This window comes from Ursus maritimus, unplaced genomic scaffold (assembly GCF_017311325.1).
Source record: "Ursus maritimus isolate PB19 unplaced genomic scaffold, ASM1731132v1 scaffold_18, whole genome shotgun sequence".
Lineage (NCBI taxonomy): Eukaryota > Metazoa > Chordata > Mammalia > Carnivora > Ursidae > Ursus > Ursus maritimus.
In genome coordinates, this window is record NW_024424230.1 from 8,693,898 (window position 1) to 8,712,426 (window position 18,529).

Below are 18,529 nucleotides of genomic sequence, written 5' to 3' on the forward strand. Positions count from 1 at the left end.
GGAAAGACAACCTATGGAACAGAGAAAATATTTGGAAACCATATATCTGATAAGGGGTTAATATCCAAAATATATAAGGAACCCATACAGCTCAACAGCAAAAACAAAACAAAACAAAGACAAAAAAGCCCCCAAACAAAAACAATTAATGAGCAAGGTAAACAGTTTTCCAAGAAGACATACGAATGGCTATGTATACGAATAGGTGCTTAACATCAATAATCATCAGAGAAAAACAACCAAAACCCCAGTGAGGTATCACCTCACCATTTTAGAATGGCTATTATCAAGAAGACAACCGATAACAAATGTTGGTAAGAGTGTAGTTAAGATGACATTGTTGAAGGGAATGTAAATTGGTGCAGCCACTATGGAAACAGATATGCAGGTTCCTCCAAAAATTAAAAACAGAACTGTCATACGATCCAGCGATCCCCCTTCCAGGTACACAGCCCAAGTATCTCCTCATGTTCACTGCAGCATTCCTCACAGAAGCCAAGATACAGAAGCAATCTAATTGTCCATCTACAAATGAATAGATACAGAAAATGTGAGGTGTGTGCATGTGTGTGTATGTACATATGCAGGACATTACACTGAGTGAAAGAAGCCAGACACAGAACGACAAATACTATATCATTCCATTTATATGCAGAATCTTAAAAAGTTGAACTCATAGTAACAGAGAGTGGAATGCTGAGTGCCAGGAGGTGGGAAGTGGGGAGAGTTAGGACACATCAGTCAAAGGGTACAAACTTTCAGTTATAGAGTAAGTAAGTTCTGGGAATCTAACGTACAGCATGATGACTACGGCTGACAGTACCATACTGTATACTTGAAATTTGCTAAGAGGGTAGATCATAAGTGGTCTCACCACCACACAAATTATTAATGGTGTTAAGTGATGGATGTGTTAATTAGGTCGATTGTGGTAATCACTTCACAGGGTATACCAAAACATCACATGTGCTTGTCGGGCTGAGGACGGGTGACGCATGGAACGGCTGAATCACTATGCTGTACAACGGCACCTAATGCGACACTATATGTTAACTAACTGAAATGAAAATAAAAACTTTAAAGAAACCACCCCAAACCCATCACATTGTACAACTTAAATATACACAAATTTTATTTCTCAGTTATACTTCAATAAAGCTAGAAAAATAAATACATATGTATAAAGGAATACAAACCATAAATCACTTTTTTAAAAAGGCAAAGGTTTACCACATATCCCATTAGTAATAGTGAATAAATAAGTAGGCCTTACTGTCTAACCCTTAATAATATTACATTAAATAATATTAACTAGACTTGCATGCCCATTTGTTCATTGTGTTCATTGAGAAATATATATATTCCTGTCAAGATTTTAAGTCTCATTTTATCAAGAAAAAACACACCATTTAATGAAGCAAAGCAAAATAACTGAAGCAAACTACTTTTCTTCTATAGAAAATAAACTAAGAAATACCATCTAGAGGGGAGGATTAAAGCTCTGCTTCAATGACATTTTCTAAGGGATACAGGTGCCATCTGCAGCTTAATCTGAGAACTGGTTCCAAATGGTAAAATATTTTACCTCCTCTTAAGATCTGACATGGCCAAAGCCCCTCTCCCTAAATGTCCAGGTACAGCTAGCTCTGTAAGAGGATCAGATTCCCCTCCTCACCTCACCTTTTCCACTGGGAAGTCTTTATCTAAGAGATCAAAAATATATAAATTCTCAATACACAAGGAACTTCTAGATACTGGATAATTATTTTCATAAAACTGAACAGCACTCAGAATACAAATAATGTAATAAAGTTCTTGTTTTTGATAAGGAGGCTCTCATCAGTAAAAATGGTGGAAAGGATCCCCTGAGTTCTCTTGGCTGATTCCTGTGCTCTAGTCAGGAGAATTTTCCCACGAGCTGGGAACATAGAAAAAATTACATTCACATGTTCTCAACTCTGGCCCATCCACTTGCTGAGATTCCAGGAGGACGAATTTAAAAAGTTAGACAGATTTATTGCAACAGTATATACTATATCCTTGGGAAACATTCTCTTGTGATAGAAAAAAGGCTTTGTGATTGCCTCGTATGGACCGCGTGCTGATGTTGATTCACAGACATAACACCCACGGGACTGTTTATTAAAGAGAAGAGTGAGGAGACAAAGTGGAATCAGAGGTCTCCTTTCCCTCTTATTTTCTAGCCCATGGTTTATATATTGAAGTCCCAGCGAACTGGAGAATTTACTTACTATAGGGATTGTTAATTTATTCCCAGGGAGTCAAATATAATGTGCGTGTATGCGTGTCTGAGTGGGAGTGTAGAGATACACATGTGTATCATTAAAACTGGCACCTCGGGGAGTTTATATGTAGGAACGAAGAGCTTCATACGTTTCTACTATGTATGAATGTCAGGGAAGTAACACTGTGAGTGGGTGTGAGAGAAGTCTATAACCACTAAAAAGTTAAATCCTTCAAGAAATAAAACACAGAGGTTAGAACTTGACTGCGACTTATAATTCCAGATGAAATTAATTTTTAATATGGGTACAGGCTTAAAAATTACTTCAGTTTTTTTCTCCTTCCTACTGATGTCGATTACTTATATTTGGAATTTATACTTGATGGTAGAATACAAATATTTATTATATACACAGGAATATTATTACAATCTATTGTATTGTGATTGTATTGTCACAATCAATTCATATGGCGAGGTATAGACAATGCATCTGATAAAGGGAATTAGTGGTGGGAATAAATTTCAGAGGAACTAATGAGAAATTTCTGGCTAACAGATAAAGAATGGTATATAAAGGGCTTATACTACCTGTGAAAGGTTTGTGTGCATGTTATCACTAATCCATTTAAACCAGAAATATTGAAACCATCATAGAACATATAATTATATTCATACTTATTTCCCCCCATTTTTTTTTCTGCCCATTAAGAGTCTTATAACTAAAGAGATGGAAAAAATAATCATTTTCAGATTGGGGGACCATATTTTAAAGTATATCAAATATTCCACATAATGCCAGTAATTGTTTAAGGTGATCATGTAGAAATAGCAAAAAATTCATACTGAGTAATTCACACTAGTAGTTAAAAGTCACTTTCCCAGACATTATTCATGTTTGATCCTTACAAGAATTCAGTGAAGAAGGCAGAAGTGATGCTATATGACTTTGAGACAAGGTCATTAAAATGCTATATATTTCTCTTTGTGCCCTTAAGATGTTCACTTTCAACCAAGCCACTACGCTGTGAGTAATCGAAGCGGCCACATGGATAGGACACCTGCAGGTGTTCGGACTAGGACTCCAGGGGAGAAACAAGATCAATCACCAGATACGAGAGTAAGTGAGGAGGCTTCAGATGATTCTGGCCCCCAGCCTTCAAGTCATCTCCAGCCTTGAGACATCCCAGATGAAGCCACACGTAGTGAGAGATGAGTTGTCCATGCTCAAGTTTCATGAACAGAATAAATTGGTGACTGTTGTTTCAACACTAACCACTGTGTGGGAAGTTTTGTTATAAAACTAGACAACTGTAATATAGGTACCACTCTCCATATTTTTACAAAGGAGACAACAGCACAGTCTTGGCTAACCCAGTATCATGTAGCTGAGTATGTCAGAACCAAGAATATCTAGGTCATTTAGTCTCAAGTCTAGTGCTCTTTGCTCTATACCACAAATGATCAATGAATAAAGCAAGTTTTTCTGCAATCAATAACTCACAAATTTTGAATTGTCCCTTATAAATATTAACATATTTTTCATTTTTATTGACTCACTGAAGTCTACTAATGCTGTAAAAATTAGAAAATCCACTGGCTATTCTAGCCATATGCATTAGTGATTCAAATATAATTAAGGTGAATCTGCCAGAGATGATGGGAACAAGGTTATAATAAAAGAATGATAGAAACTAAAAACTAACAAGTTATAAATTACTCTTCAAAATTCAAAAATTGACTTGTTTTGTCATTGTTTCTGGAGATTTCCTCTGATCCTTTCTTGTCTTTGTCACTTTTAGTCTCTCCTTTACACTCAAGAGTCCCCTTTAATATTTCTTGCAGGGCTGGTTTAGTAGTCATGAGCTGCTTTAGTTTTTGTCTGGGAAGCTCTGTCTCTCCTCCTATTCTGAATGATAGCCTTGCTGGATAGAGTATTCTTGGCTGCAGATTCTTCCCATCAGCACTTTGAATGTATCATGCCACTCCCTTCCGGCTTGCCAAGTTTGTTGAGAAATCTCCAGCTAGCCTTATGGGTTTTCCCTTGTAAGTTAAGGACTTTTTTTGTCTTGCTGCTTTTAATATTTTTTCATCACTATATCTTGCAAATGTAATTACAATATGTCTTGGTGTTGGCCTGCTTTTATTGATTTTCATGGAAGTTCTCTATGCCTCCTGGATCTGGATGACTGTTTCCTTCCCGAGATTAGGGAAGTTTTCTGCTATTATTTCTTGAAATAAATTTTCTGCTCCATTTTCTTTCTCTTCTTCTGGGACTCCAATAATATGAATATTACTACATTTGATAGAGTCACTGATTTCCTAAGTCTATTCTTATGTTGTATAATTCCTCTTTCTTTCTTTTGTTCAGCTTTATTATTTTACATTATTTTGTCTTTTAGGTCGCTAATTCATTCCTCTGCTTTTCCCAGCCTGTTGTTTGTTGCATCAAGCCTGTTTCCAATCTCATTTATTACATTCTTCATCTCTGATTCTTTTTTAACTCTTTTATCTCTGTTGTAAGGGTCCAAATGGCAATAAATACATATCTATCAATAATTACTTTCAATGTAAATGGAATAAACCCTCCAATCAAAAGACACAGGGTGTCAGTCAGAATAGATTTAAAAAAAACAAAAAAACAAGACCCATCTATATGCTGCCTATAAGACAGTCATTTTGGACCTAAATACACCTGCAGATTGAAAGTGAGGTGATGGAGAAATATTTATCATGCAAATAGATGTCAAAAGAAATTCAGAGTAGCAGTACTTACATTGGACAAACTAGAATTTTTTGTTCTTGTAATGTTTTTGTACTGCTTTGGAATCAGGGGAGTAATGGCCTCATGGAATGATTTTTGAATAAACTTCCTCTATTTCATTATTTGTAAGATTTTGATAAAATTGTCATTAATTATTTTTTTAAAATGTTTGGTAGAATTCACCAATGAAACCATGTGGTCTTTGGCTTTTCTGTGTTGGGAGATTTTTGATTCCTAATTCAACTTTCATTCTTATTGGTCTAAGAAGATTTCCTACTTCTTGGATTCAAGATTCATGATTCAATCTTGGTAACCTGTGCATTTTTAGGAATTATCTGGGTTTTTGTTTCCCCTAAGTTTGTTTATGGTAACATGTTATCACACTCTGTATTTCTGTGGTTATCTGTTGTATTACTTTCTCTATTTCTCATTTTGGTTTTTGAGTCTTCTCTCTTTTTTCTTAGTTATTGTAGTTAAAACATTGCCAATTTTGTTTTTTTTTCTGTTTTGTTTTATCTTGTTTTGTTTTGTTTTGAAAAACTGGTCGCTACTTTCAATGTATGTTTATTCTGGTCTCTATTTTATTTAATTCTGATTTTTCTTTGTTATTTTCTTCCTCTACTAAATTTCAGCTAAGTCCCTTCTTTTTCTAGTTCCTTGTGGTGTATTAAGTTGTTTATTTGAACTTTTTTCTTAATACAAGAATTTTAACATAAATTTCACTCCAACATCTGCTTTTGCTGCATCCCACAGATCTGAGAATATCATGTTTTCTTTTTCTTATGTTTTGAGACATATTTTGATTTGCTGTTGGATTTCCTATTTGGCCCACTGCCTGTGCAGTAGTGTGTTATTTAATATTTGCATATTAAATATTTCATATTTTAAACATTCAAAAAATGAATATGCATCAAACTCATTTTTAAATATTAGTACTTAATGACTAATACAAATACATTATCAAATGGCCTTCTTGCTAGACTTAACTTCAGTAAGTTTGAAAATCAGACTTGGGGGGCGCCTGGGTGGCACAGCGGTTAGGCGTCTGCCTTTGGCTCAGGGCGTGATCCCGGCGTTGTGGGATCGAGCCCCACGTCAGGCTCCTCTGCTAGGAGCCTGCTTCTTCCTCTCCCACTCCCCCTGCTTGTGTTCCCTCTCTCGCTGGCTGTCTCTATCTCTGTCAAATAAATAAAATCTTTAAAAAAAAAAGAAAAAAAAGAAAATCAGACTTGGTTAAGGGAGACAATGATTAGCACTTACTCTCTTTCTTTCCATAAAATTTTTTGGAACTCATCCAGGTGCACCTGCAAAGCTGAAATTTCAGGCACTTCATTCTGCAGAGGCCGGTTTATTGCTTGCAGTCTTAATGTAGATTTCAGTGTACAGTTTTCAGAACCACCATTCTTGAATGAATCAGGACAGTTAAGATTGAGTTTCATCTCTTCATTCAATCTTAACTGGTCAAGAATCAAACCTTCCTCCTGAACAGAAAAAAAATATAAAACAATTATTGTTAATTTCATAAATCTAGTGCAGAAAAATCAAGAAGAAAACATTTTTGGAAGAAAATAAATGTTATGATTCAGCATCAAGTTCCTATTTTCATTTCTTTATCAGTCTGTAAGAGGTACATGACTGAACTTTAACTTGCATTCCTCAAGCTTTTTTTTTTTCTTGTAGGTTCTACATTATAGTGAAATACATTTCTGTCTTTGAAATTTTTTCATTTACAGTGGAATCTACGTTATATCTACCATAAGTCCCATACATCATAGAAAGGCTTAAAATTTTAGATGGAATTATAGAAGAGTAAGATATTATGTTTTATATTTTTAGAGGTGAAATTAAATAGAAAGGAATAACAGTATAAACTGATATTATTTAAAGAGATAAAATGAATTCCTAAAGTTTCTGAAAGTATGTTCCATGGGTTGTTGACAGTATATACCAGGTTAAAAAATGGATAAATAAGGTTATGAATTGCTATATAAAATAAAGTTTTTAAAAAGTTTATTTTGTACAGAATTCTCAAAAACATCAAGATTCCAAGAATATCAAGAAATTCCAAGGGTGGATAATGTGAAGCATTCCATAAAGGTATTTACCTATGGTACCCATTTTGCAGGAATTAATTGTAAGGCCAAAGTCCCAAACCTTAGGAAATGTTTAAATTACAGCATGAATAATTTATTATTACTGTAATAACTAGGGTAAATAGAGAGAAATCTAAATATTTTATTTTCACATAAAAAAATTGCTGGGTTAATTTTTCTTAAAACTATTACTAAGATCAGTAATATGGGCTGCTGAATTGTGTCTCATCCAAAAACTGATATGTTGAAGTCTTACCCTGCCCCCAATGCCTTAGAATGATACTATATTTCGTACAGGGTCTTTAAAGAGGTCATTAAGTTAAAATGAGGTCATGACTGTGGGCCTAGAGATAGTTTCTTTACAAGGAAATTTAGAGATAAGCACACACAGAGAAAAGATGATGTGAAAACACGGGAGAAGATGGCCAAGGAGAGTTCTCTGAAGAAACCAAACCTGCCAACACCTTGATCTCTCACTTCTAGCCTCTAGAACTATGAGAAAATAAATTTGTTGCTGAAGCTACCCAGTCTGTGGTACCTAGTTATGGCAGCCCAAGCAAACAAATGTAGTCACTACTGGGTTTGTCATCTTCCCTTTCCTCCCCATTACTGTATACAGCATTCAAATATGCTCATAATCTCTGGATTCCTCTGCCGAGATTTTTTCTTACCTTACTATCTATGTTGTCCTCTGTAGGAAATTCTCTTTTCACCAGACACTCTCTGATAGACTTACATGTTTGTGAAACAATTTGAAACTGGTCTCCTCGTGCAGAGGGCACTTCTATGAAACTAGGATGCTTCAGGTCCTGGGTAGTTTCTAACACCTTTTGATGCGGCAAACTTTGTTTCTTTTTCAATGTACTCAATTCTTTCATTGTCATTTCTAATTTTATTCTGAGCTGTCTTCCCTCCTCCCTGGCGCTATTCCTTTCGGCCCGAACTTTGCTCCACTTTTCTCTCCAATTGGCAGTGCAGTCTGACCACCACCGCATGGTCTTCTCCATCTGGGCAGCTCTGGCCTTGACTTCTTCAAGTTCCCGCAGGCGAAGCTCTTCACAAATACTCCACTCATTGGTGTTGCAAGAGTGTGCACAGAAGTTGTGAGTGCCATGTGACTGCAGCCCCTGAAGTGGCAAACAGGAATGACAAGTGTCCCTGGGGGGGGAAGTGGGTGCTACCATGTCACAAGGTGGTTTTATTGATGACTGCTGCATCTGGAAGATTTGTGTTTCCTCAATTAACTGATGGATGGAATCTAAATTCATATTTATCTTTTCAGGTCTAAGAAAAGACAGAGAACATAATTAACATTTGAGTTTCCCTTGCAGTTATAAGAACAAGATCTACATTTAAAAAAAGAACGTTGATGAAAACAATGTATCTTTCAATATTGCACATTTTCCTTTCCACTGTAACTAAAAATATGGAAGAACTTATGCATTTGTAATTATCTTCAAAAAAACAAATAGCTCATATTAAATTTTGCCAAATGAATACACATAAAAATATAAAGATGCATTTGGGGGTAGCATATGACATGAATAATTCATTTTAACAAATCCAATTCTTTTTAGGTTATATTTACTGTAATATATATTGTCCATTAACTACTCGGTGATCCTCTTTTCCCTGCTAACTCAAGTACAACCTATTTAAGTGGAAGGCAGAATCTATTGATCTCTGGGAGGATAAACCCCTATTCTAATCCCAGGGGCTAAATCCTAATTGGTCTAACTCTTCCACGATGGCCTCCATTTCACTGACCATTCACTAGTCTCAAGACAGCATAGGAACTGGTTCTGGCTGAGAGTTCAGGGGAAATCTGCTGGGATTTCCAGTAGTGTGTTATTTAATATTTGCATATTAAATATTTAATATTTTAAACATTCAAAAAATGAATATGCATCAAACTCATTTTTAAATATTAGTACTTAATGACTAATACAAATACATTATCAAATGTATTTGATACATTTATCCTGTTTAAAAAACATGGAAAAAATCACAAGATGAGAAACTTTTCTTCTGCTTTCTTCCTGCCTAAACCAAGACATGATTCTGGAAGAAGGCAAGTATAACAGCCACCTTATAATATTTAAAATGGTGGAACAGAAAGAAGAAAAGAGCTGATTTAATGATTGAGCTGCGGCATGAAATCTAGACTGCGTACCTCTGGTTTTCTTGCCATGTGAGAATGATTACCTAACTTTGTTTAAGGCGTGATTGTTGAGTTTTGTCACTTGTAGTCAAAATGACATCAGACTGATACATGAATTATTTTCATCCCATGGTTAATATTATGATAAATTCTAAAAAAACATTATGAATAAGACCTGGTTTTTGTCTTAAAGATTTTGTAGTTCAGTGGATGAGACAAGCACATAAAAATTAAAAATACATATTCACAATGTAAAATATATTTATTTATTGAATCAATCTTTTTTTAGTACATACATGTGTCAAATCAGTGCTAGGTTGCTAGGATATGTAGGAGGTACTACAAGGAGCACTGCTCAAGAAGTGATGAACTGTCTCCTAGAAATGAAGAGGCTTTCCAGCATAGAAACCATCCATTTAATCAACTGAAGGGGTTTCACTATGCTAACAACTTACAAAATAATTTTTTAAGATTTATTTATTTATTTTAGAGAGAAAGAGAGCACAAGCGGGGTAGGGGCAGAGGAAGAAAAAGAGAGAATCCTCAAGCAGAGCCTGGTGTGGGGCTCAACCCAGGACCCTGAGATCATGACCTGAGTCAAAATCAAGAGTCAGCCACTTAACCAACTGAGCCACCCAGGCACCCCCAGAATAAATCTTTATATGCTAACTTACAAAATAAGTCTTTACTGAAAAAAAAAAAAACCATAATATTAATTGTATATTACTTTCAAGTTGTAAGAAAAAAACACATTTTAACAAGTGTTCTGTAAAGGTGCCAAACCAATTCACTCCTTATTAAAATACTTATAATAATATAGATTCATGGTTGTAATTATTTTTGTTAGCATTGGTATATGTCCAAGCACATTTGAATTAGTGCTGATTTGGAGCAATTGTTTCCTACATTACTTCAATTCAGAGGGCAATGATAATATAGCTGACCAAACTTCTTGGACCATTAGTAAACCGAAACCAATATTAAAAAAGAAAATCAGGAACTCTTAGAAACACACCACATATGTTATGTGTATGTTCACATATCATATATATACAAATATATGTGTGTATATATATATTCATTATTCACAATTTAATGATATTTCTGATATTTCTTTTGGCTAGAATTCCAAAATAAGTCAGAAAACTTATTTTAGCATACTAAATTTAAGTTTATCCTTGCCATTTTTCAAAATAAATCAGTACCATAAAATCATAATGTTCTTTAAAATGTCTCATTAACTTTTATTTCACTATTATTTTGAAGACTCTGTAATTGGATTCTGGTACGTGGAGACCTTGCCTACCAGTTAATTATGTATTTTTTCACATCTGACTAAACAAAACTGAGTTGGGTTTAATCATTCAGTCCTTGAACTTGAATAGTTTTTCCTGTTCTAAAGTGTTTCTCAAGCTAGTGTAAATGGGCATATTGAATCCTTATGTGTGTCTGTTAAAGCACTCATTTTCCCTATACATATGTGCATGCTCCTTGTGTTTTATTTCAATGACTGTGAAAGTATTTGTCAGTGGTTGCAGCACAAAGCCTTTGAGGCATGAGAAAATATTTTAATGCTATTGACTCTTTGGTTTCTTACACTGAATTTTGCATTGTCCTTACCATAAAAAGGAGGGAGGGGGCATAAGAAAACTCTTGAAGGTACTAGATATGTTTATTACTTTGATTATGGTGATGGGCTCACAGGTGCATGTTTATGTTCTAACTCATCAAATTATATACATTAAATATGTGCAATATTTTATATCTACTACACCTCAATAAAGCTATTAAAAATGTTCATACAATCAGGCTACACTGATGACTACAAGTATTTTTAATGTAGTACATAACCAAATAAATGAAATATGATGGGCCTACTCTGTATAAATACTACTACTAAACATTATTTTTCACTAAAGAGAAGTTTAATGTATAAGACATTGAGTTCCAGATGATATTGATTTAAGCTCTGATTCTGTCACTTCCCACATAGATGACCTTGGACAAATTGTATAAATTGCCTTTGACTCATTATACTTATCTGTATGGGGAGACAGAAATATCATTGTACTTCAGTTAGTTCTTGTGACCATCGAATGGAAAAATGCCTGAAGACTGGCTGGCCCAGGATGTCTCTTAGGCAAGGTGATAGTTTTCCTCAGTGCTATACAAGTCACTAGTATGTCACTTTGGACTACTGTATCTTTTTTTTTTTTTTCTATTTCTTTTCTCTCTTTTGAAAGAGAGATGTTGTACTTTAAAAACAAGGATAGCAACAGATAAATGAGATTTACCAAAAAGCTCTTCATTTCATGTAATAAAGGTATAATCAATTTCTAAATCATATTCATATTATTCAGTGAAATATTCAGGGCTACTATTATCTCCATCCTAGAGATGACGAAACCAGGGCTTAGGGATCTAATGTAACCAGCCCAAGTCATACACTTAGAAGTGGCTGATCCAGTTTGGGAATTAAGGAAATTTGAATCCAGAGCCACTGTCCCCCCATATCAAAAGCCTACAACTTCAAAATACCTATGTTCAAAATAGTAAGATCATCTTTTAGGTTATTTCAGAAATACATTTGGCAGATTTCCATTTTGGATATGTTTATGCTCCAATATCTCCCACTAAATCACACCACAATTATCAAGTGATCCTGATATTGTGCTTTGAGTGAATTTCATCTCATCATAGCTTAAAGGAACTGCAAGTTTGGGGCTCGTAAATCCCTGCAGCCTCCTCTCTATCACCCTGCTTCCTTGCCCCATGCTTTGGTCACCCTGATGTGTCCATTCCCTGTACAGTCCTCCCCTCATCTTTCTCCTTTGAGCAATCAGATTGCTATGCAAGAGACTCTCCCCTCCCTGCACATGCTCACTTCCCCTTGGTTTCTCGTCCTTCAGGTGTCAGTTAGTGGGACCTATGCTTCACTCTCTTCCATCCCCTACATGCCTCATAACTGAGCAGAAAGTTAACATTGGGCTTCCTCTGTGATAGTGAACAAAATAGACATGGATTCTGCCATCCTGGGACCTTGTTAATAACCCAAAGCAATAAATCAAACTAACAATCACAAATTTTAACTCTCTTTGAAAGAAATAAACAGTCTATTGTGATTCAACACATACCTATAAAGAAGTCTCTCTGAAGTGACAGATGTCTTACGTATTATCTGAAGAATGAGGTGGACCAGAAGTAAAAGCACTTTTGGCAGAAGTTACACTATCAGGGCAAAATCAGATAGGGTCCAAAGGGATTTTTGTTTTATTGTTTATACTTATTGCTTTCCATTAACCTATAGGAAATGAATTCTAAATGAAACCCTTCTTGGATTTTTTTTTCCCTAAGAAACATAGGACTGCTAATGCATACACTGTAATGTTAATAAAAGCCATAAGCAAAGAGTAAATAGATTAATACAGATTTAAAACATAATGCTAACGAACAGTTGTTACTTTAGATATGATGTCATACACTCTGATAAAAAGTGAAAAAGAAAAATCAGTTTTTAATATTCAGGAAAGACACCATACTGTATCTTAAAGTGTGGCCCGTCAAACATGTACATGTGATTAGAATAATAAAGATGTGTATATTGTATGGGTTTAAAGCAGAAAAAAAAAATTTTTAGGGAAGTTTTGGAAGAGAACACTAAGTAGGAAATACGAGACTCCAGTTGTAACAGGAAGGTAAGCAAACAATTACAGCAAATGGCGAGATCACACCACTGCAGGAAAGCTAAGGTTCTGCCCATGGGTAAGTATCATATTTTAAAAATCCATACACTGTGGCAAATTATACAGGCAGTTATAGTCTATATTTGTTATTGTGAATGTGAGATTTTGGAACCATATAGAGGCAGGAAACACTTGTACAAAAAGGCAACTAAATAATATAAAATAAATTTGTACATTATCTAAAGCTTGGATACTTTTTTCCCCCAAAAGCCTTGTAGTAAAATTATAAGTGAAAACATTTTAGGGGCGCCTGGGTGGCACAGCGGTTAAGCGTCTGCCTTCGGCTCAGGGCGTGATCCTAGCGTTATGGGATCGAGCCCCACATCAGGCTCCTCCGCTATGAGCCTGCTTCTTCCTCTCCCACTTCCCCTGCTTGTGTTCCCTCTCTCGCTGGCTGTCTCTATCTCTGTCGAATAAATAAATAAAATCTTTAAAAAAAATTTTTTTAAAACACATACATTTATGTTTCCTAACAGTCATTATCAAATTATAAATTGCATTATCTGATCAATTAGAAATTTATTTTAAAGAATTTGCATGGAATTCATGATAAGCCCCACTCTTTTCTTAGCGGACTCTTCTTTGCTTCCTAAGTCTTTAACCTCTTACTCTTCCCAGTGTTGTTGAAGCCATATGTGATGCCTTTTCTTTAATCTGGGTTTTCAGTAAAAAATCATTTGAGAAAATAATGTATTTCTTAGATAATGCTCAATAATTAAAAAAAATTAACCCTATTTCTTTAAAAAAATCTATTTCAGAATAATCTCTCCACATCATATCTTGATGTCATTACTATCATTCACAGACAATAGCAATGTCTTCTATGCTTTAAGAAGAAAACAGAAACAAAAACAAACATAAAATTACATTTAAAAAATAAAAACCCATAAAAAAAACTACATTTAAAATAAAAACCTTATAGGTCAGACATAGAAAGTGATTAGTTTTACTTCTTTGGAATATGAATAGAGGGATAAAGAAAGATCCAAAATCCCTAATCCATTTCCATTTTATAAAATGCCAATGTATCATTTGTAATGAAGCTTGGAAAACGAAAATTTCTTTTTTTCTGGCAGGCTGATCATCTTGAAGCTCTTATAATGCTTTGCTGCCAATTACCAATTTAGGTTCAGATCATTTAGAATTTCTTGGCAGATGTAACATAATTTAGCTACTCTTATGTAGAACTTAGGGTATCAATCAGGTTAGAGCAAGTTCTGCTTTAAAATATTCCTGAAATGTCTCACCAGTGAACAAATATTGCGACATAAAGATATAAAATTTTATCTAAGATTTGGGTTTATAGCTTAAATATGTTTCTTCTAACAATATATACAAAACCTATGTTACTTATTACCTATTTGCATGGAAGCCAGACACTTGTTAAATTATTTGGCATTTCCTAATATTTATGTTTAAATTTCAAGGTTTCAGTGAACAAAACCACAAATGATCCCAATTTTCTCATACACTCTAATCCAACTTAATAGCACCAAATGAATAAACCAAAATATCTGTTGAGAACTATGCCAAAAATAAAATCAGTATTAGCTGTGGAACTATAAAGCCCTGTTGAATCTGATTTTCATGTAAAAATAACCTTGCTACTATTTCCAGGTGGCTAACAGAGTGCACGTTTTATTGGAAAGAGCACTGAAAGAATGTGGTCATGTCCATGATGAAGATCCTACCACTTTCTAAAGTTGGACAGGTGACCCTGAATCTGGAATATGCATCACTATGTAAATATCATTTTGTATAATTTCATAAAAATTAAAGAATGTAGAGGACAATGTAGCTATGCCCATAAATATTAGTTAAAAAATAAAAATAAAATCCCAAAGAGCAAATAACAAAATTATGATTATTGTTAATTTATAACATGAAAGTGAATTAACCTATAAAATAATTCCTATCACAGTTCCACAACAAACCAGGTAGTGCTACAAGATAGGGGTTATGCTTTCCATTTTTTGTTATTTAAAAGCTATTTATTTGTTAAAATTATAGATTTAATATTGGATCCATCAACATTTTCCAATATTTATGTCCATTTCAGGGTTTGAAACCACCAACTATTCCAGTTATCCTATGCATTTCCTAAGCAAAATTCCTACATCATTTACCCCATTCACACTTGCTCCTAAAGAATCTATGAAGTTAAGTCAGAAATTCTTCATAGATCTGGTTGCACTTTGCACTGAACAAGAGAAAGCCCTTTCCTGTCAATATGATTCAGTAATACTTTCTCACACCCATTTGATGGAATGTGCATAGCTGCCAACTACTCTGTGTTAGCTGACTAGAAAGTTTTCACAGGCTTAATAACGAAGTTTAGAAAATACAGTCCAACTGATTGTCATATTTACTTTTGAAATGCAGTTATAAAATTTTTTAATAAAAAAATTCTTAAAGTCTGTTTCATTTCCCCAACTGTACATTCTTTACATTAATAATCCAAATTGGCTAAAATGTATCCCACAGCAAAAAGTGAAGAAAAAAACTGGAATCAGAAGCAGAAATGCTATAATGTATGTAGACATTCGTGAGCCATACCTATGCAAAATACTGCTTCATTGACTCTACTTACTAAAGTAAAGCAATATTCAGATAAAAGCATACAAGATATTTTTGTTAAGCTTTATTTCTTATGCATGATTTGGAATTTAATTTTCAGGGTAAAGAGCTATGACCATATTGGTGGCAGAGATTAAAATTCATCCTTTGAATTATAAATTAGATCAAAGAAGTCTTTAAAAAGCTCAACTCCCCCAAATCACAAGATTACTGGTTCATTAAAAGTTACAGAGAAAATCTAGAAGAGATGGAGCAAGGTAATTTTTTTTTTCTGGATAAAACCAGATTTTAGAAACCCACAATCCAGAGTTCAAGAGGCAATTTGGAAGCCCCAAGATTTGTAGCTATGCCCTGTCAAGGGCTACTGAGGGCCTAGTACCCAAAATATTTGCCAGAGTAATCTTCAGAAGTTTCAAATATACCCCCCAAGAAGTTGTGTAAGGTTGTCATCCTTGTCTTTTTTTTTTTTTTAGATTTTACTCATTTATTTGAGAGAGAGAAAGCGTGCACATATGAGTAGCCAGGGATAGGGAAGAACAGCAGAGGCAGAGAGAGAAGCAGGCTCCCCGCTGAGCAGGGAGCCCAACGGGATGCAGGGTTGGATCCCAGGACCTGAGCTGAAGGCAGCTGCTTAACCAACTGAGCCACCCAGGAGCCCTGTCATCCTTGTCTTGATGGTCAAGTAAAGCAATGTTTTAAATATAGAAGTCAGTACTTGTTTATTCAGTATAATCATTAGACAGTGCCATGATAAAATACATATAACTTGAAATAAGGAGCAATAGACAATTCTGCAAATAGTTAACTAACATAGTAAAGGTGGTAGATTAGTTTCCTATTGCTGCTGTAGCAAATTATCACAAACTTCATGGCCTAAAGCAACACACATTTATTATCCTACACTTCTGAAGTTCAGATGCCCAAAATAAATCTCACTGGGCTAAAATCGAAGTGTGGGCAGGGCTGGTTTCTTCTAGAGACTCTAAGGGGAGGATCATTTTCTGGCCCTTTTCAGCTCCCAGACGCCCCTTGCATTCCTTGGCTTATGGCCACTTCATTAGACCACTCCAACTCTTTATTCCCTTCCTCATATCCCCTACTGCCAATGTTGATTTTCCTCTCTTCTCCTTTAAGGATCATTGCAATTATATTGAACTCGTCCAGATAATCCAGTATAATCTCCACATCTCGAAATGCTTAACTTAACCACACCTGTAAAATCTCTTTTACCATATGAGGTAACATATTACAGGCTCCAGATATTAAGATGTGGACATCTCTGGGTGGCGAGGGACATTGTTCAGCCTACACCAGTGATATAGTAAAAAAGAGATTAGACTTTGAAACCACATAAATGTGACTTCAAATTCTTTCCATAATTTGGCTATTTCTTGCTTTGTCATTTACCATTTTATGACCTTAGAAACTTAATTTATGTGAAAGTTTCTTCATCTATTAAATGGGGATATTAATAGCTTTGAGATTGTTGTTTCAAGGGTGTCACATGAATTTTCCCTCTGTATAGGTCATTTCCCTCAGTATACCCTCAGCAACTGACTGCATCATCACCACCCTCTCCATGAAGTAATGCCCCATCTCTCTGCTCCTATGACAAAAGAGACAGTTTATCTCATGTGTTGTTTATTTTCGCTGCTTTCATTTCCTCACATCCCATTCTTTAATCAACCCATTTCAACTGGAAATCTGTACCCTCCGTTTCCCAGAAAACCCACTTGTCAAGATCACAGATGACCTTAATACTGCCAAACTGGATATACATTTTTTACCCTTGCCTAATGTGACCTCAACAATCAATGTTCACAACAATTGAAAATTCCTTGCTCTTTAGACACATTTGTCAAATTTCTTCCTTATCACCACATGCTTCTCATGATTCTGTTACCGCCTCCTCCTCAGCCTCCTTCGTTTCTCCCTGCTGCTCCTCTCTAAATATTAGAGTACAAAGCTTGCTAATATGAAATAGAACATCTTTGCCATTGAATGACAGGTTCTTACCTCCAGTCCTTTAACCTCTTCTGAGCTCCAGACACACAGTAACTCTATACTTCCACTTGGATGTCCAAAGAAATCTCCACTTCAATCTAACACTACAAAATTGCTCTCCTGATGCCCAGCCTGCTGCAAATTTGTTTTCTTTCCATTAACATCCTAGCAAATCGTACCACCACCCGTCCAAAGGCTCAAGTCAAAAACCTAGTTTCTGACCCACATTTCATCAGCAAGTTCTATTACTTCATTTCTTCAAATGAATTCCTAGATCCATGGGTTTCTTTCCACCTTCACTACCTCTATCCTGTGGAAACCACCACCACCCCTTTCAGCACGTCTACTTCTGAAATGCCTACTAATACTTCTGTCTAGTTGGTATGCAGCAGTCAAAAAATCTTTTCAAAAAATTTAATAAATATACATAACTCTCTCATTACAACGTGCTAATGCCTCTATTACAATCAGATAAAATGAAAATACTTAATCACAGGCTGATGCACATGATCTGCCACCAACCTTACTCCCTGGCCTTGACTCCTGTCTCCCACCCTTTTCTTACCTTCCCTTTTTGCTCTAGTCATGCTGACTTTCTTCCTGTTCTTTGAAGAGGCCAGGTTCATTCCTGCCTTAGGATCTTGTGCATGGAATGCTCTTCCCTCAGATCTTTGGATTCAGATATGTTCCCCTGTTCTGAGTATTTAAATTTTAAGAGGCAGTAAAGGTTCAAGTGAAAAGGATAAAATGCTACCAGTATAAGCACAACCTCCAGATGTAGTAACTCTTTGCATCTGTATAATGTATCTATTTTTAAAATACTTTTAGTGTACATTTTGCATGATGGTTATGGAAATTCTATTAGGTAGGTATGGGTGCCTGGACCAATGTCAGAATGCCTGACTAATCAGTGGCAGAGACAGGACTTCATTCAGATCTTTCATC

The 18,529-nt window shown here is 35.2% G+C and overlaps 1 protein-coding gene across 3 annotated transcripts in view; it reads right to left on the minus strand.

The window, feature by feature from the left end:
* Positions 1-8,384, minus strand: part of CCDC102B (coiled-coil domain containing 102B) — a 93,187-nt gene extending 84,803 nt beyond the window's left edge. For all 3 annotated transcript variants that reach the window (XM_040632444.1, XM_008685884.2, XM_008685881.2), the window contains exons 1-2: positions 7,771-8,384; positions 6,267-6,487 (exon numbers count right to left, since the gene is read on the minus strand). In XM_040632444.1, coding sequence (XP_040488378.1) covers positions 6,267-6,487; positions 7,771-8,367 — 818 coding nt within the window. In that variant the 5' untranslated portion in view covers positions 8,368-8,384. The remainder of the gene's footprint in view (positions 1-6,266; positions 6,488-7,770) is intronic.
* Positions 8,385-18,529: the final 10,145 nt, after the last annotated feature.